Source organism: Spinacia oleracea, chromosome 4 (assembly GCF_020520425.1).
Source record: "Spinacia oleracea cultivar Varoflay chromosome 4, BTI_SOV_V1, whole genome shotgun sequence".
NCBI lineage: Eukaryota > Viridiplantae > Streptophyta > Magnoliopsida > Caryophyllales > Amaranthaceae > Spinacia > Spinacia oleracea.
In genome coordinates, this window is record NC_079490.1 from 160,927,996 (window position 1) to 160,947,865 (window position 19,870).

Below are 19,870 nucleotides of genomic sequence, written 5' to 3' on the forward strand. Positions count from 1 at the left end.
TTGTTCCATATAGACGTCTTTTTCAAGAAAATCATTTAAGAAAGCATTGACGTCCATATGGTACAACTTAAGTCCCATAAAGGCTGCAAAAGCAATTAGAGTTCGAATAGCTTCTAATCTAACAACAGGTACAAACGTTTCTTCGAAATCAATACCTTCCTGTTGATTGTAGCCTTTGACTACTAACCTTGCCTTGTTCCTGATGATCGTTGTATGTTTATCAAGCTTGTTCCTGAACACCCACATCGATCCTATGACCTTTTGATTCTTTGGTTTGGATTCCAGATGCCATACCTTGTTCCTTTGGAACTCGTTTAACTCATTTTGCTTGGCAGTGATCCAATCAGTATCTTTCAAAGATTCAGCGTGGTTCCTTGGCTTGATTGTGGAGAGGAACGCATGAAAAGCACAGAAGTTCCTTAGTTGAGACCTTGTTTGAGTTCCTTTCCTAATATCACTGATAATCAGATCCATTGGGTGAGAACTTTGATGTTTCCAGGGCTTAGGTTGATATTGTGCCACTGGAACATCTAAGGTCTCCTCAGTTCCTTCCGTTTCCTGAGATCCTTGTTCCTCTGCATCAGAGGTTTCTTGATCTTCTTCCGGTTCCTCAGAATCATCATTTTCTGGTTCCTCAGGATCAGGGGCTCTTGGATTTCTTTGTACAGGAACTTTTTGGTTAGAAGCAGTTTCTTGTGTTTGTGGATCTTCTATTCCATTTTGATGTCTTCCAGGAGAGATTTCCTCATCATTATCTGTAAAACGAATTAAACCAATTTCGAAATCTTCTTGTTCCTGAATTTCATCAGCATTGTTAGCTTCATCAAGCATAATATATACTTTTTTAACTCTTTCGAAAGAGTCTTTAAGAGAGGTATTCCTGACAGGCAACTGAAAGAACCTACCATGTACATCAGATTTAACATTATCGAGGTAGGTTGTGTGTTCTTTGCTAAGTTCCATTGCCTTGTCACTTTGAGCCTTTATTACGATAAGCTTTTTAAAAATGTCTAGAGTTTCTATCAATAATTCCACTAATTTAGTTTTAGACAGAGATAAAAGAGTTGAGGACCTTACTTCACTTGATGGATCTTGGGTGGTTCCATCGATCTTTGCCATAAGACAAAGGTTTGCTGTTTCTTCATCTGATTGATCCTCATCTTCTTCCGAGTCAGTGGCTTCTTCCCAAGCTTCAATCATTGCCTTCTTGAAATTGGGTTTGGCAAAGGTGGATTTGTTGAACCTTTCCTTGTATTGATCCTTTCCCTTGCCTTTCCCTTTTTCATTTTTCCACTGAGGACAGTCTTTGATTTGATGGTCAGAATCACCGCACTTGAAACATCCTTGGTCAGACTTGGAACCACTTGATTTTCTCACTGAGTTCCTTCCTCTTAGATTTCCAGGTTTAGAGTTCCTGTAAAATCTTTTTATTTTTCTGACCAACGTAGCAACCTCATCTTCGTCAGGTTCTGAGTCCTCCTGTTCCTCAGCCTTGAGAGCAAGGCCTGGGTTCTCAGGAATAGCTGCTCCTAGATGTAATTCATGAGTCATCAAGGATCCCGCCAGTTGTTCAATGTTGAATTTGGTGAAGTCCTTTGTTTCAAACAATGCAGTGACCTTGGTCCTCCATCTATCATCCTGTGGCATGCTCCTTAGGATCTTTCTAACCTGTTCATCAGAGGGAATATTTCTTCCAAGAGAAACTAGTTCATTAGTAATATTAGTGAAACGAGTAAACATTTCCTGTATTGTTTCTCTTGGTTGCATTTCAAAACGTTCATACCTAGACATTAATAAATCAATTTTTGAGCGTTTGACCTCATTAGTTCCTTCATGAGTTATTTGAAGGAGATCCCAGATTTGCTTTGCGCTCTTGCACCCCATAACTATGTTATGTTCGTGAGGTCCAAGGCCGCAATGCAAGATTTTCACAGCCATTGCGTTGATTTCAAATTTCTCAAAATCTTCCTTAGTAAATTCAGACATGGGTTTAGGAACTACCTCATTTTGAGCATTGGTCATTGTTACCTCGAAATCACCGACTTCTATGACTCGCCAGACTTGATAGTTCTCTGCCTTGATATAGATCTCCATCCTGTTCTTCCAGTAGGTGTAGAATTTCCCGTTGAACATTGGAGGTCTTTGAGTGGAATAACCTTCCTCGAGTTTCTCGTAAGCGTTCATACTTTCCAGGAACTTTTTCTCAACAGGGTTTCCTGTATTTTTGTGAGATCCTGCTCTGATACCAACTGATAGTTCAGTAGGAACACTTGACAAGAGGGGGGGTGAATTGTTTCTTGGGAACTTGAGTAAGTTTCTTGCGGAATTTAAACAATAAAGAGACTGAGAACAATGAGCGAAGAAAGATATAAAACGGAGGAACCTTCTTGACCCTAATCAAGAAGAACCTCACTACTCTTTTGTATTAATGCAATAACTCTATTACAAATACACTCTTTAACTCGAGTTCCTCTCGAACACGAGTTCCCCACAGCAATCCCCTTCGATTACTGTGCTACTCTTTCTCTCTCTGACTTAACTCTAAGTCGCTCCTTTTCTCTTTGACTTAACTCTAAGTCACTGTTTCTCTCTTTGACTAAACTCTTAGTCGCTCTTTCTCTCTTTGACTTAACTCTAAGTCACTCAAGGATCACTCAATCCTTAAACCCCAAATACAATATGATAGATAGATTCTAGTACGTAATAAAGCTTATAATAATAAGGAACTCAAGGAACACTCTATTTTGCCAACTGATTCTTTTAAAACGTTTAAGTTCTTTAAGATAGATTTTGTAGAAATCAGTTGTGTTTTGAAAAGCTAAAACTCTTCTCCTTTTATAGGAGAGTTTTACTTAGGGTTGGGTACCCATGTTCTCCTCAACTACCCACTAACAGTTACTGCTCAGTAACATGGGCATAGTTGGAGAGAAACAGGGAGACCAAATCAAAACACTAAATGCACGTTTAAACAGAAATACGTGGGAGAGTTTTAAGGATCATGGAAAATCTTTTGCTTGAGAAACAAGGAGAATGAAAACAGAATCCTATGTTTACATTTATTAATTAAATTCATTTTATTTATTAACAAAGATTTTCCAACTTAAAACTCTTTTATAATTACAGTTAATATATTTCAATTTAAAACGTACCAAAATACTTAGGTTCCTTTCGTTCCAAATTACGTATAAACAATATTAAATACTTACATAAATCCTAAACATAAACTCATATGTTGTAGTCTTCATGTTGCACCTTTAGAAGCTTCACTCGAAGTCTTCCCAATTTGTTCCTTCTCTGGAACATCGAGGATCCACATAATATATGAGGATCTCGCCTTAGGAACTCGCCTAAGGATCTCGCCTTTGTAAACTTGCTTAATGATTATATCTTCAATGTAGTATTTGACATGGATCAATTACTTGCTCGGAACCTATTATGCAACATAACTTAACCAATTGTCAGGAGTTTGCTTTGTCATCATCAAAACTTTAGGGTCAACACCAACGTTCATGTAGAAAAACTTTTTTTCGCGAAAAGTAACGGAACTTGTGAACATCTATTTTCTGCATGCAGGGAAGGAAAATTTAAAAGGCTTTGGTACAACATATATACTTTTAAATTAATGGTGAAACACAGGTGTATAGTGTAGAAAAATCCAAAGTATAAAAAGTAGGCTATAGGCTAAATCTTTGAAAAAACAATAATAATAACAACAATAACCAAGCTTTAGTCCCAAAATAATTTAGGGGGTTGCCTAACCTAAACTGTCATAACAAACCGCCTGCGAAACATGAAGTATGTACATAGCCTTGAAAAAGTAAATTTAACTTTTCTTCTTCTAAATATTACTCTTTCTGTTTCAGAATAAGTGCAAGAATTTGACTTTAACATTATTCGGGAGTTAAAGATATCAATAGTCAAATTTGTTCGTTGGCTCGTGTGCTAGTAAAACTATTTCTCTTATTATGAAACGGACAGAGTATATTTATTTGTATCTTTCATATTTTGGTACACCATATTTACGCAGTACTCCTGTAGTTAGTTAGCTTTTGATAGTCTGTAGTTAGTTTGCTTATTTGCTTGCGTTTCACTAAAGCGAAATAGATAAGTTCTTTTAGTTATTCATCTCTTTTTTTTCCTTTACGTATCAGTGTATCACCTACTACAACAATGAAAGATCTCTCAAGTAGATAAGTTAATTCTTTTCCCCAATAGCCGGTTTTCCTCTTAAAAAAAGTAGTCTAAAGATTAGTACTTTTACTTATCCACTTCTTTTACTCGCTTATAAATACCTCATTTACTACATTCATTCGATATCATCTAAACTAGTAAAGAGAAGAAGAAAAAAACAAAACAAGACGAGATCGAAAAATGGATAGCTCTAATGTGCAAAAGAGAGGTAGCATTGCCTTTTGGGCAACCTATCGACCACCCGTTCCACTCGACATATACGCCGCCGCCTATCCCACCGTGTCCGCAACCGATGAGACGCTAATGACGGACGAGGACTTTTTCTACAACCACCACGGCCAAGTCATCCCCCCATCAGCTCTTAAGACTATTCTCAAGCGCCCACTGTTGGCTTCCCTCGGCAAAGACGTTGATGTCGACTCAGGTAAACTCTCGGGCATTATTTTTGTTTCGGAGCGAACTAAAGGCCTCGAGACTCTTCATATTGCTCTCCTCTACCGTGACCGGACACCCAAAGTCAAAGTTTTCAATTTTGCTGAATTATACGGCACCTTCAATGGTGTTCGTATGGAGGATAGTGCATGTTTTGCAGGTGATTACCTTATCTATGTCTCTACTATGGAGCCTGCCATTGAGCCTCATCAGCCTTGGACTGCTGTTTATAAAACCAATCTAAAGACTGGCGAAACTAAACGCCTAACTCCACAAGGTACATGTATTATTCCTTATGTTCTTTTCTTTTTATAAAAAGTTATAAAGTTATTACTCCCTCGAGTCCCTTCTTTTTTATAGGCGTTACAATTACTAGTTCGGGCTGTACTTTTTTAAGTCACAATTCCACTGTTTTTTAACTTTTTGAGAGCTTTTGAAGTTTTGATTTATGAACATTGCACACAGAAATATTACCTTATCCATGAAATCACCATATTATTGCAAGTATCACAATGATCTTGCTTCACAACATCACTAGAATCTCGTTTCACAGCACCAGTTACAAACCCTAGTTTTCTCTTTGCACTAATTAAAAGAAATTTTCATAGATCTTCTCCATGACCTATAGTTAGAAGATCCTTGAAATTTTTCTATGGTTATGGAGTTGCTACCATCTGAAGGGCCAGTGCAAATAAAGGGGACTGGTTGGTTCTATTGTAGTCATATTATTGTTATTTTTGGACCTTTTTCTAGGCATATACAAAAATTCAGCAAGCGGTAGATACTAAAGTTTCTAGGTTAAAAGCAGCAGACTACAGATTTCATGAGAGACTACTTAAAGCTTCAACCTTTAGGAATGAAACTAGTCTAACAAAACATCAAGCATTAACTGAAGTAAAATAGCAGAATTGTGCAATAAACGAACCTGGATGCTCTGATACCATGAGAACTTTTGAAGTTTTGATTTATGAACATTGCACAGAGAAATATTGCATGCCATTCAACCCAGCTTTTCATTCATTCATTTGTGTAAAATCTGAGTTCAACAATGAGCCTCACCGTGCCTTAAATAGGCGGTGCATCTACCTTAAACTTAGTGCCCTAATTAAAGACACCTCAGCATTCCCTAAACATGTAATTAGGAAACAAGCAAAATAGCAGATACACCCATTATATGAAATAGCTAGAAAACAACAAACAACTAGACTATATGGACTAATTGTTGCAGCTGGGGTGGGATTCATTTATGGCTTCAATTAGCCACTATTCCCAACACTTTTAAACCGACTGCCCAATGTTTATTATTTTTTACTTTGCTTTGAGCCTAAATCATAAATAATTCCATTTTTGGCAAATTTTAAATCGTATTTGTTTTTTTTATATTTTTTTATTGTCAATTACCCCACTTGCTTCATTATTATATCATATTTAACTTTTTTCCTTAATACTTGTGACAATCAACATATGACTACTAAACAAACATCGAGGGTGTACTGGGAAACTAAAAAGTTAAGGTGTATCCAACAAGATCATAAATTATGAGTATTTTGAGACCACACTATGTAAAAGATCGTTGATGTCAGCATTAAAAAAATAACAATTTGACTAAAAGGTATAACTATTTCATTGGAGACTATAATTAATAATAAGAGAATATAATTAATTATATTGATCACATTGAGTAATTATTTGATTAAGAAGTGTAACTACTCCCTCCGTCCCTTAATACTCGCACCGGAATGACCGATGCGGAGTTTAAGACATTTGAATTGACTTATTAATTTAATGGGTGTTAGTTGATAGTGGGGTATTTTTTTTAATATAGTTAGTGGGAAATGTGTAAAGGGTAGGGAGTGGTGAGAGAGGGGTGTGAATTTTTAAATGATTTTTTGTAGGGAGTAGCGATGTAGGTGGAGTAGTAGTTAAGTGTGAGAAATAATATGATATAAGTAAATATTTCCATTTATAGAAGCGGTGCAAGTATTAAGGGACGACCCGAAAAGGAAAGCGGTGCGAGTATTAAGGGACGGAGGAAGTATTTGGTAAAATATTGATTCTATACATAAAACCGTTTTATATAAATTTGTGTAATACATTACTGTGTTTTTTCATATGTTTGTTGTTCTGTTTGCATTGGAATTTTTCAGATGGGGAGTATTGTACACTAGATGTAATTAAAATTTGTGCCATTGATGTTAGTTTGTAGTTATCTCATCCTTTATTGCCTTCCCCGTATTAATAGGGCAAGCCGATTTGAATCCATCGGTGTCGCCGGATGGAAAGAAGATAGCAGTTGCATCTTTTCAGTTAAAGGCAGATGGTTGGAATGGCGAGGTTGAAGATTTGAAGACTAGCATTTGTGTTTTTGATGTTGAACACCCCTTGAATCGTGAGTTTATTATAATAGATGGAGGTTGGCCAACTTGGGGAAGTGACCATGTCTTATTTTTCCACCGCAACATCGAGAAGGTCATGGCGCAAAAACGTTGGGGTGTGTTCCGGGTTGATCTTCGTATGGGTCCCACATCTGTGACTCGAGTAACCCCGACGGAGATCAATGCCATGACTCCGGCGGCCATCAACGAGACCAAAGTGGCGGTGGCCACCATTCGTCGTAAATTTACATTTGATACACAGGATGAACGTGAAGAAGATCAATACCGACACATTGAGATTTTTGATACAAACCAACCAAAAACCGAATCCGAAAAAATAACTCTTACAACCAGACCCAAAGCTGACCATTTTAATCCCTTTATAATTGATGACAATGGTGGACAAATGCGTATTGGTTACCATCGTTGCAATAGCGATAAAGTTAACACAGTACGTATTTACATGACCTATTCTCAAATATTCTGCTATAATTAGACAGATTAACTTATAATTAAGTTTGATTGGCAGTATAATGTGGTTGACAAAGATTTCTACGAGCTACAATCTCCGGCTAGCGATGTAGGACTATTGAGGGTTTCAGGTGTCTTTCCAACAGTTTCAGCTTGTGGCAACAAACTTGCATTCGTTGACAATGAGTTCAAGGCCGTATGGCTTGCCAACGACAAAGGGTTACATGTGGTTTATCAGGTATGAACATACATGTCACATCTGCTTAATTACATTTACGATATTTTAAAATAACCACCTTATGTTTTATCCACTGTGAGAATAACCACTCATACTTTTTTTGTTAGTGCTGGTGGGTGGGCTGGTTCAGATTCATATTTTACCATCTTAACCTTACTAAATTCTTAAATTTCACTACCACTTAACACTTTCGGTCCAAAATTTTATTTTCCCACTTTTCTTCTTCTCTATCTCTCCTTAATCGACATGTCTAGAGAAACATTGAAATTTCATCATAGATTAATGTACAAAATCAATATATGGATTCTTTTCTCCCCTAAATGTAGATTTAGTTGGAAAATTTTTGACAATGGAGAGAGATTTGAAATTATAACTTTATGAGCAAGGTTTGAGGGTGAATAACGGAAGAATCATGAAGTTATGGGGTGAAATTGAAGGAAATTCATAGACGAGCCACATTGGATGGAAAAAGTGATAGAAATTTGAGGACGCACGCGGAAGTTTTGTTGGACCCGAATAATATAACAAAATTGTATTTTATCATTGATTACCTTAATTAGAATTGTACAACAATATTTGGGAGAATTCACGTCTATCACTTATCTGCTCTCTTGATTGGCTCACCTCTCAACTTATGCATACAACATATTTATAGTTGGTATATACTAATTTCTAGATTTTTCTATACTTGTCGTTTATCTAGATTCTTCTTAACTCGATATTTATTAAGTAAATTCTAAACATTATTTTAGCTAGATTTTTCTACACACTTTACTATTAGATTTTCACAATCATATTATCTAGATTTTTCTAGATTAATAATTTAACAAAAAGAGACGGAAAACGTTAAATAGTGGTGAAATTAAGAAGTTAGTAAATCTAAGATGAAAAAATAAAAACAAAAAGTATAAGGTGGTTATTCTGACTTATTTCAGATAAGATAAATTCAGTTAATTAGCGTTTTACGCTTGTATATTCATAACTTATGACATATGTAGCTATTAAAAGTTGATATGCGGTGCAGGAGAATGAGTCGAACAGGTTATTTTCGCCGGTGTGGAACTCAAAGAAGGACACACTCTATGTGTGCGTTGGACCTTCTTTCAAGAAAAGTGAGACTGTTCAAATATTGGCTATTAGCCGTGTGTCCGACGAAGATAGGACTATCAAATATCTGACGGACGAGGGTCACAATAGTGCTTTCCCATCAACCAATCCTGATGGTATCCAATTCCCTACTTATTTCATGTTACCCTAATTATCAAAATTAAATTTTAGCATCCAATGAACAATGATAATAAATAAATATCTCTATTTAGATATTTTTTTCTTACACTATAATAATTTGTATCGTTAATGACAACCTAATAACGACGGATTAAAAATCTTGTCGCAAAAGCCTTTTGCGACTGGACTAGCCGATCAATACAAACTTTTCTATAAGGCGGTCTTACACAAAACCCCACTTTGGTATCATATAAGTTAAGCAATGGAACCAATTAGTTAAGCACTTGAACTAATTAGTTGAGCACTGAAACAAATTAGTTAAGCAAAGGTATTAATTAGTTAAGCAATTGAATCAATTAATTAAGTAATGTAACCAATTAGTTAAGAAATTGAATGAATTAGTTAAGTAACCAAAGTGGTCTTTCCGGTAAGGCGGCCTTACACAAAAGTTGCCGAACCATCAAACAAAGACAGGAACAACCACCGCAAATATCTTTTACTACGGTTAATGACGGAATTTTTCATTAATGTCGATCCCTTTTATGACGGGTTCACGACAAGAAATCTATTAACGACTATTGGCCTTTAGTGACGGGATTCCCGTCGCTAATGATACAATATCGTGTAGTGTTAATACGGGTCTGCACAAGGTGGAATTGAAGTAGCAATTAGAAAAGAACGGATAAATATATGGATTAAAAAATAATTTTGTTGGTTGAAGCTCGTTTGTGTATTTTATCAGGTACAAGGCTAGTATATCGATCTACAAAGGGATCTCCAAAGGAAGGGTACAAGAATCTATATATAATGGAGAACGCAGAATTAGGGGAATTTGATGGAGGCAAAGTAACAAGGCTAACCGAAGGAAATTGGGTAGACACACATTGTAATTGGTCTCCAAATGGAGATTGGATTGCATTCTCATCAACTCGTTCGAATCCGAACGCTAAAAAACTTGAAGACCTACCTGATGCGGGATTTTTTGCGGTGTACCTAGTGAAGGCCAATGATAAAAATGTGGTTGTGAAAGTTATCGACAGCGGAAATTCTTATTTAGGAGGCTCTTTTCCGGGTCATGTGAACCACCCAATATTTAGCCCGGATGGAAAGAGTCTTGTTGTTACGGCTGATCTTGCTGCGGTGTCTTGTGATCCTATTTCGATGCCGCTTTTCGTTCACTCCGTGAGACCGTACGGAGACATATTTGTGGTCGACATAGATACAAATGATATTTACAAGAACGAGAATTTGAAGAAATTTATCAGGGTTACACATAGTAGATATGAGAATGCTACTGCTACTTGGTCTATGGCTTCTGCTAAGGACTTAAATGCGAAATGGGAAGTAACAATAAATGATAATAGTAATGAGCATGCGAAGATGTATGTGCCACAATGCCCATTTGTTCATCAAAGTGGAGCTGAAAGCCTTCACATGATTGGCCATCTTTGCATCAAGAAAAGTTGTTGTTGATCTATCTTTGACACGTTCGATCGGTCCAACGAAGAATTTGATCCAAAGGTTTGTGTATATTTTGATGGTAAAGGATGTTATCCCTAAAAAACTTTCGAAGGTGATTTCTGTAATATATAAGTGTGTTGCGATTGTATATGTATGGTGTGTTTGTATTCAAATTATGTTGGTTGTGATTTGTATGGTACGTATGGTGTGTAAGTGTGTGGGTTGAGCTCTTCAATTAAGCTTTAATTTTATAATTTATCCTAGCTTGGTAAGGATGTATATATGTATATGTGCTATAGCTTTCTGAAAATTATTAAGTGTACCTGGTGCACCGTATATCCTAAGGTATTTGTATGACTTTGGGTGGTCTATATCGCATTTTCTGGTTACATGTAAGGAGAAAATAGGAGAGGGTGCACAATGCACATGAGTGCATCTACTATGCTCTACAGGATTTCCTTATACTTTAGGATTCATGTGTGATAAAAGCAATTATTTCAAAGGGAATTATATTGCTTTAAGATGGAATCTAGAATTCTATCGATTTTATCACTACAAGAATTTATTTCTTTAACGACAACCTAATTACGACGGGTCAAAAGTCACGTCGCAAAAGCCTTTTGTGACGGGGAAAACAACCAAAGAAAGACGGGAACAACCGTCGCAAATGTTTTTATGACGGGTTAATGACGAGATTTTCCATTAACGACGGCCCCCTTTTATGACGGGTTTGCGACAGGAAATTCCGTCATTAATCAACGATTAATGGCCTTTAGCGACGGAATTTCCCGTCGTTAATGGTACAATTTTTTGTAGTGTATTTATAAATGTGGCACAGAACAGTCCCATATTTAACAAGTTTATATTCATAACAGAAAACAAGGTCATAAGTTATATTTAAACCAACACAAGTACAACATCACTCAAGAAAATTAATGATTACAAATCACACTTGAGTGGCCACTTTGTGGAAGACATGATGGGGGGTGGCTTATTGGAAACAAAAAAATTCTACGGACATACCAATTGCATAATTTGTGGAAAGACTTCAACTTCATACATATGAGCTTGAGCGATCCTGATCAACTTGTCTTGAAAATCAATTAAACTCAAAGCATTAGTTTAGTACGAAAAAGTTAACATCTAAGCTGAAAAAATCAAATTTTATTTGTAATAATAACAGTTTATGATCATAACTTACTATCTTTTTGACGAAAATTCCAACAGACTCGAGATAGTTGTGGTGCCTTCCAAATACTCCGACAATAGGGCCGTTAAGTGGGAGTGGCGTTGAGAAATTACGCACATGTTCGACTCCCATTCCTCGCCCAAATGGCCCATATCCGCTTGGACATAAATTGGTATGAATTTTTATTGTGGCAATGAGACATTGATTACCCTGGTATTTGTAGTTTCCATATGTGCCGCTAAATTGAGTTAACTTTTCGCCGGATTTGAATGCAAACTAATGCCCAAAAAATTCAAATTTAGAAAATGTTAGGCTTGAAATGTAACTTAAAATAAGTTTAGTAATTTTTAAAAAATACATGAAGATATGTAGAGTGTAAATTAACCTTAATGGACTGATTTTCGTTATCGCCACCAAACATCTTAGTGTAGGTGTCTCCATTTGGCTTAGCAACAACGAACTCAATTGCATCCACGATGTATCCGTACCTTACTATCACATGTTTTATGGATTCACCTTCTTGAAATTTATAGCTGTAGTTTTCGGGATTTTGAGAACCATATGGCCCGTACTTTTCTACCATTAATTTCTGCAAAATTAAAAAAAAAAAAAAAGTTATGTTGATCAAGCTAAGTTACATTCTTTCCCTGGTTTTCATTTCATTGCAAAGTTTTTACTTTGTACTACCTCCGTTTCAAAAAGATCTTTACAGTTACTAATTACACGGTCTCCAATGCAATATTTAACTACTAAAATATCCAATTTCGTATGTGAAAAAATTATAAAATTTTGATATTCTGAAAATATATCCCGAGACCAATCTAATAAGATTTTACATGTAACGTTTTGATGTATATATTGATGAGAATTTACGGTCAAATTTTTTATACTTTAGACACATTTTCCAAAGCGTAAAAAACTTTTTAAAACGGAGGTAGTACTATTCAGAGCTAAATAGTTTTCCAGGGTTAATAACATATGATATATCATATTCTGATGGTAAAATAACATAAGATATGGTTAAATAAAATAAACGAGGATTGAATAAGATAAAGATAATATAAGTGAATTTTGAGTGAAAACAAACGTTACCGGAGTGATGGGAGTAACTGATGTGCCCTCCAATTCACGCTTAGCCATTTCCACACTTTTTGCATAAGTTCGTGTTGATTGTGTCACTGTTGGTGCGGTGCGTCGTTTAACACGAAATATGAGTGGATTGGTTTTCAAAATTCCAGTTTCACCCCTGACATATGACATATCCATTAAAATCACAAGTATTAAACTATCGGTGCCATTAATTGACTATTTATACTTTCAGGCCCTTGATAACTTTTTGAAATTACTTGACATACAAATTAAAATATGCATATAAATTTTTGTGACATATGAATTGAAGTTTTAAAAAATTGTACTGTTCCGTAAGATGTTGAGGTTTTAAACCTTGACCTTTAGTAATATTTTTTTTTTCATAATTGGCACGTCATTGGGGGCGGTTTTGCACTACAAAAATTTGTATCTTTTATGACAATCTAATAACAACGGGTAAAAATTTCGTCGTAAAAAGGCTTTTGCGACGGGGATAACAACCCAACAAATACGGGAACAACCGTCGTAAATGTCTTTTACGACGAGTTAACGACGGAATTTTTCATTAACGACGGCCCCCCTTTTATGACGGGTTCGCGACGGAAACTCCCGTCGTTAATAGTATAATTTCTTGTAGTGTTGGTTAGCCAATTTAATTGTAAGTAGCGTTTTTGAGCTTTATACAGTAGTGTACAACAAACCTGTAAGTGCAAAAGATTTGAAGAGCGTTGATGTCGATCGGATTAGCGATGTCTAGAAGAGAAAGGTCGACGACAGCTGCGCGTTTTTCTCTCTTGTAGAGATTGCCAAACGAAACAGTTACAGAACCAGTTTGTTCCTCTCTTGATTGTGGATATTTTCCTGCATAAACCTTGTTGATTTTGGTTGTAATCTTTGCTGTTTTCGTCACCGAACTTGTCAGTGGTTTGATAACTAGATTAACATCGTGAACCGGAACACTAAGAATCCCATCCAAACATTCCGAGACCACCTCGCTCAGATTTTCAGGATTTACCAAATTGAATTTCCCGTCTTTGCTGTTTGTTGCAATCTCTTTAAGAACCTATTGAACAAACAAACAAACAAACAAACAAAACAAACACATTTTCTATGTGAATGATTCAGTTATCACATTTATAACAAGAAATGCCATTAATTTTAGATACTTGTAGCTTTAAACTCGTACTACGTATTTTTTTTGGTTTTAGGTATAACCAATGTGTCCACTGCCGTCAGTAATGACTAACTCTCTCTCGACCCACGTGCTCCATTTAAGAGTAAAAAGTTGACCAATAATCTTTTTTATTTTTGGGAATTCAAACCTCCAACCAAATAACTAATTTGTTAAGAGACAAAATAAACAACCACTATGCAATGCTAATACCAACTTGATTAATACTCATATTTTGTAAATAGACGTTTAAACTACAGATCTAAAATGATATGTGTAACACAATTACTTGGTACAATTGGTAGAATGTACAACCTGTTGCATGTAAAGCTACATGCAATCAAATCATTTTTCTTTTTAATCCTTTTAACAGCACATTTTTCACTACAAGAAATCGTATATTAACGGCGAAAATCCCGTCGCTAAAGGTCAATAGTGGTGGGGTTTTCTATTACGAACCCGTCATAAAAGAGGGTCGTCATTGATGGAAAATCTCGTCGTTAGCCCGTTATAAAAGGCGTTTGCGATGATTGTTCCCGTCTTTATTTGGTTGTTAGCACTGTCGCAAAAGACTTTTGCGACGAGATTTTTGACTAGTCGTTATTAGGTTGTCATTAATGATACAAATTCTAGCTTGTAGTGTTTATAGTTTAGTAAAGCACACATATTTACTTATTAAAAGTACATTTTTATAGAAAAAAAACACATCCGCTTTAAAAGAACTTATTGTTAAGTGCAACGAATGAGTAAAATAAAAAGATAAGCTTTTGTAGAAATATGTATGTGTTTTAAAACTGTAAAAATGTACTTTTAAACCGCATAAATGTGCTTTTCATTTTGAAAAAAATGTGTTTTTAAATAGTAAAAATGTGTTTCCTACCAGGTTACATATAAAACTACATACAACTAGGTACACCTTCTAATTTACGAAAGAGGGGATATGTGAATTCAAACAATGCAATATTGAAACGTACCTGGGAGCCGTTCCCAAAACAGAAAACATAGACGGGATAATGATCAATACAAATTTTAGTCGCGCGACCACTTTCATTATGTACACCATCATCAGACATAAGTATGATTGCGCCGGAACGCCCAGCAACTTTTTTGCGATGATCAAGATCATTCAAAGCCGTTTTAAGTGCACCATTGATATTGTTAGTTGCAGCATTACCACCCACTACTAAATTCTGGACAATATATTCTTCAAGTGCTTTAGACTCTGGATTCATGTAACGCATATACCTCGCCGCCTTTTCCGATTTCGATGGCAAAGTTACGATCAACAAACGATCAGAAGGGCTAAGTTTGTTGATCACCATTTGAGCGGCTTGTTTCATTTCCTTGAGCTTTTCTGCTTTTATTCCGTCTCGTACATCTAACACCATCACAATATCACCTCCTAATTGATCATTGCCTGTCCTTTGCCCTCTTAGATTCAACAACAGCTCATACTTGGCATCACGTATTGCGACCTCCGGTTCATTTTTGAATTTCACTAGTACGGTTCCAAATTGTAAACCATCATCGCGATTCTTGTTTCCTGAAAATCATATACGGTGTACATGTGAATTTTATTTAACATCTTAGTTAAATTTTATTTTATTTTATTTTAACACCTTGAAAATTAAATTATTTTGGCTTTTACCACTACTTAACGTACGGATTATGTCCAAAAGTTTGTTATTGAGGCCCTCCCTTTCACTTAATTATTTACAAGTTCCTCGATATTTCACCCCAATTACATTCTAATCCAAATAGTGAGTCCTACTAATGGATATTTGGACGAATCTGTTAAGAGGTGTTGAAACCCAATTTTATTTAATTTTTAAGGTGTTAACTAAAAGCCAAAAAATCCTAATAATAAAGAAATTTTAAAAAGCAAGGTGTAAAGTTCCAAAAAATCAATTATTTATCAACCTAGTGGAAGTAGAAAGAATAAACAAATTGGGGAGTATGTAGTAAATGTTATAAAAATAAACTTGCAACTCCTGATAAAATGACAACTGAAAAATACGGAAGGAGTATAAATGAAAAATAGGCAGATATTACAAAGTTTTAATTTAGTTGATATGCACTACCAGAATTTGTATCTTTAATGACAACCTAATAACTACGGGTCAAAAATCTCATCGCAAAAGCCTTTTGCGACGAGGCTTACAACCAAATAAAGTTGGAAACAACCGTCGCAAATGTTATTTACTACGGGTTAACGACGGAATTTTTCATTAATGACGACCCCCTTTTATGACTGGTTCGACAAAAAATCGCATCCTTAATCAACGATTATTGGCCTTTAATGACGGAATTTGCCGTCGTTAATGGTACAATTTCTTGTAGTGATTCAAAATAAATTAATTGATATCCAAATTTGAATTTTAAAACATACTCCGTATGTACTAATATATGGAATTAATTAGCTCTGGGTGAAATAAACAAAATTTGTAACAGAAGTGAAGGATCATATAATTGTACAGTATGTACCTATTTCACAAGACCCGTGTTGCGCCATACCTTATCTCTGCAATAAACATTGAAGACATATTGTTAGGGGATACGATTATGGGACAGAGGATCGGATTTGAACTCGATCTAGTGTGATAACTAAAACAATGTAAACATGTTTCGCACTTGTTTTTATTCTTCTTCTTTGAGAACTATACTTCATTCCTATATATCACAATACAAGAATTTGTATTATTAATGACAATTCAATAATGACGGGTCAAAAATTCTGTCGTAAAAGTTTTTTGTGACAGGGATAACAACCAAATAAAGACGGAAATAACCGTCACAAATGTCTTTTACGACGGGCTAACGACAGAATTTTCCATCAATTACGGTCCCCTTGTATGACGGGTTCGCGAAAGAAAATACCACCGCTACCTTTAACGACGAGATTATTCGTCGTTAATGGTACAATTTGTTGTAGTGAGATTCCAGCTAGGACAAGGCACGGGTCTTGAGAAAGCAGCATAAAAAAACAAAAAAACTACGGATTTTTCATGAAATACCCCCGAATTATGGCGTAATTCACCAAATGCCCCTCGACTTTCAGAAATTCACCAAATGCCCCTCACAAATGACTTAATACCCAAAATACCCTTACTAATGACGCGCCGTTAGTCATCCGTTAGCCTAATTTTTAAATTCACCAAATACCCCTATTTTATAACTTATTTCATATAATACCCCTATTCTGAAACTTAATTCACCAAATACACATAACTTAAAATTACCCATTTTGATGCTCAGCGGCTAGTTTTTATGTTTGAAAATTAGCCGTTGCTTATTGTTTGCTTATAAAAACCCCTTTTCTGACTATTTATTGTAGTTTTTCTATTGTTTTGTTAATTTCATATCATTTTTGTCATGAGTTTTCTTTCAAAATCATCATCCACACCCATGAATCCACATATGTAAGAGTCCCAAACAATTTCTAATATTATGGGAGGAAATTTTCATCTGAGGCTCCGATACAACACTCAGTAAGTTTCAATTATGATCCAATAAGTTCAGGCCTCATCCAGTAAAGACAATGCACTTTAGCTGAGCAAAAGGCCAAAAAACCCCATTTTCAAAGGGATCTTATGTAAGTGAAGCTGAAGTAATTCAATCTAAAGCTAACACCTTAATTTTCTTATTGTCCGAATGGTAAAGAAACTAAGAAATCAAGTTCAATAACACATACATTTTTATCACAACCTCGATTTCAACTTGGATTCATGATGTGAAAATCTTGAGTTTGGAGGCAAATCTTTGTGCCAAGATTCATGTTTTTTCACTGGTTCATGAGCTTTGGAACATACCTTAGTTTCATTTTTTTTTTCTTGTTCCCTCAAATCCAAAATTAGACATTTGTCCATAAATCTGACCATGTCAATAGGACCTAGCTCAAAAGAAAAGTGGGAAAACCTTTATGCCTCGACTGTAAGGTTGAGAGAAAGTTAGGAGATTGAAGAAAGATGTTTGGAGGCAGTAGAGACAGGAGACAAAAGGGAGTTAACGTTAAATATGTGGCATGGAAGCAATAGAAGCCGAGGTAGCTGGAACATATGCGTTAGAATAAAATTAATAAGAGCTTTATTTTTAATCTGTTTGCATATGTTAAAGATATTTCCCATATTGAAAAAGAAATACCTTCCGATTGCATGGTAAATATAATTAATTGGTCACATAAAGAATAAGGTACAAAAGAAGTAGCTATTTTCTTGAAGAGTTGCGACGTTTTGAGGTGTTTTTAGGAGTGTTTTATGTTTTAGTGTTGTACCGGAGCTTCAGATTGAGTGTTGTATCAGATATTCGGATGTCAAATTTTCTCCCATGATAACAAAATTTATTTGGGACTCTTACATATGTGGACTCATTGGGTGTGGATGATGATTTTGAAAGAAAACTCATGACAAAAATGATATGAAATTAACAAAATAATAGGAAAACTACAATAAACCGTCAGAAAAAGAGTATTTATAAGCAAACAATAAGCAACGGCTAATTTTCAAACACAAAAACTAGCCGTTGAGCATCAAAATGAGTAATTTTAAGTTATTGGTATTTGGTGAATTAAGTTTCTGAATAAGGGTATTTGGTGAAATAAGTATTAAAATAGGGGTATTTGGTGAATTTGAAAATTAGGTTAACGGAGGACTAACGGCGCATCATTAGTAAGGGTATTTTGGGTATTAAGTCATTTGTGAGGGGCATTTGGTGAATTTCTGAAAGTCGAGGGGCATTTGGTGAATTACGCCAAAATTCGGGGGTATTTCATGAAAAATCCGAAAAAACTAAGTATCTGATCAGGAATGTTCTTCCAGTGACCTAAAATTTTTGGCATTAATTCCATGAAGCATATTGGCACTTTTATACCAAAATGATGTAAAATTTCCTAGTTTCTATGCCCGTCGAAAAATCCGCCACCATCTTAGCCATCTACTAGTGTGGCATAAATCTCATATCTCATGTCTCGAGTATAATGGAATAGGAATAAGCATCATTTAACTATATAATTTACAATGTAATAATATATTAATTATTATTAGTTGAAAAGGGATAAAATATCCATTGAGAAATGATTATAACTGAAGCAAAATAAGGATAATTTATAACGCAAATAAGGAACCCAAAGATTTAACGTGTTTTACTAATAATGTGTTAGCTACATCTATAACGTGTTTCACTAACAATGTGTTAGCTAAGTCTACAGACAGAGAAAAATGGAGTTTTATTGATCTTAAGGAATACAGGCCGGTTACATAATACAACTAGGTTATGACTAAAATGTCTAAATCACTGTCTTTAGACAGATGAGGAAAATTAAAGACTCAGAAAATAAGTTCAAACAGATAATAACAGTCTAGTATAAAGGATACCGCGCGTGTTGGGTTATTGAAATGGGAGTTAAGTAGTTAACCGATTCAAGACCTATATATTCTAACATTAATATTATGAGGAGTAAGAATAAAATTCGCACCTTAACGATTTCCTCAATTAGCTTAGATAGGCGATGAAGACAAGCGCGTGAACTTCCAAGTTTTGGTAGTAAGTTCCATGTTTTGATGTATTATAGCCTATAGATATATAGGTAAAGAAGATTAGGAATTTTTTTTTTGTTCTGATATCAAAGATTTGGAGATAAGGAAATTATGCTTGATGTTACTATACGCATTTGGACCACCAAGAATATATTCTATTGGTCCAAGTATGCCGATTATTTGTTCGAAAATGACGATATTAAACGCAAGTTTTGCAAAGCAGGGCCTAACTCAAAATTATTGTAAAAAAAATATTCTCATTCATCATCGAAGTTGTGGCATCTAAATTTACATGGTTGTTGCTAGTACCATGTACTACGTATATAGATTCTCATATCCTTATTATTCACTTGCGTTCAAGGATCTTTTACCAAAGTGGCTACTTTTACAATTTTATTTACCAAAATAGCTATATTTTAATTTTATTTCCCAAACTAGCTATTATTTTGATTTTAAACTAGCTATTTTTTAATTTTGATTTTAATGTAAAACCAA

General features: G+C 35.1%; 3 protein-coding genes across 3 annotated transcripts; 1 reads left to right on the forward strand and 2 right to left on the reverse strand.

Annotated features, from left to right (window-relative positions):
- Window positions 1–67: 67 nt before the first annotated feature.
- LOC130472095 (uncharacterized) lies at window positions 68–1,551 on the reverse strand. Its single transcript, XM_056842528.1, has 3 exons — window positions 520–1,551; window positions 188–378; window positions 68–83 (listed from the first exon to the last, which is right to left on the reverse strand). Exons 1-3 carry the CDS (start codon window positions 1,549–1,551, stop codon window positions 68–70), a joined length of 1,239 nt encoding a protein of 412 aa, XP_056698506.1.
- Window positions 1,552–4,304: 2,753 nt separating this feature from the next.
- On the forward strand, window positions 4,305–10,705 carry LOC110791290 (uncharacterized). Its single transcript, XM_021996045.2, has 5 exons — window positions 4,305–4,900; window positions 6,866–7,449; window positions 7,528–7,707; window positions 8,732–8,930; window positions 9,677–10,705. Exons 1-5 carry the CDS (start codon window positions 4,372–4,374, stop codon window positions 10,405–10,407), a joined length of 2,223 nt encoding a protein of 740 aa, XP_021851737.1. The 5' UTR covers window positions 4,305–4,371; the 3' UTR covers window positions 10,408–10,705.
- Window positions 10,706–11,243: 538 nt separating this feature from the next.
- LOC110791292 (uncharacterized) lies at window positions 11,244–19,434 on the reverse strand. Its single transcript, XM_021996047.2, has 8 exons — window positions 19,315–19,434; window positions 16,329–16,365; window positions 14,819–15,387; window positions 13,375–13,736; window positions 12,677–12,830; window positions 11,970–12,173; window positions 11,597–11,860; window positions 11,244–11,486 (listed from the first exon to the last, which is right to left on the reverse strand). Exons 2-8 carry the CDS (start codon window positions 16,354–16,356, stop codon window positions 11,478–11,480), a joined length of 1,590 nt encoding a protein of 529 aa, XP_021851739.2. The 5' UTR covers window positions 16,357–16,365; window positions 19,315–19,434; the 3' UTR covers window positions 11,244–11,477.
- Window positions 19,435–19,870: the final 436 nt, after the last annotated feature.

What these genes read in the sequence shown, in the direction of transcription:
- LOC110791290 (XM_021996045.2), top strand. Translation starts at nt 4,372, where the DNA reads ATGGATAGCTCTAATGTGCAAAAGAGAGGTAGCATTGCCTTTTGGGCA. An exon ending in GGTTACATGTGGTTTATCAG is followed by an intron (nt 7,708 to 8,731) that starts GTATGAACATAC and finishes TATGCGGTGCAG; the next exon opens with GAGAATGAGTCGAACAGGTT. An exon ending in CCCATCAACCAATCCTGATG is followed by an intron (nt 8,931 to 9,676) that starts GTATCCAATTCC and finishes GTATTTTATCAG; the next exon opens with GTACAAGGCTAGTATATCGA.
- LOC110791292 (XM_021996047.2), bottom strand. Translation starts at nt 16,356, where the DNA reads ATGGCGCAACACGGGTCTTGTGAAATAG. An exon ending in CAAATCTTTTGCACTTACAG is followed by an intron (nt 12,831 to 13,374) that starts GTTTGTTGTACA and finishes GTCATATGTCAG; the next exon opens with GGGTGAAACTGGAATTTTGA. An exon ending in CAGTTACTCCCATCACTCCG is followed by an intron (nt 12,174 to 12,676) that starts GTAACGTTTGTT and finishes TTAATTTTGCAG; the next exon opens with AAATTAATGGTAGAAAAGTA.
- LOC130472095 (XM_056842528.1), bottom strand. Translation starts at nt 1,551, where the DNA reads ATGACTCATGAATTACATCTAGGAGCAGCTATTCCTGAGAACCCAGGC. An exon ending in AGACCTTAGATGTTCCAGTG is followed by an intron (nt 379 to 519) that starts GCACAATATCAA and finishes TCCACAATCAAG; the next exon opens with CCAAGGAACCACGCTGAATC.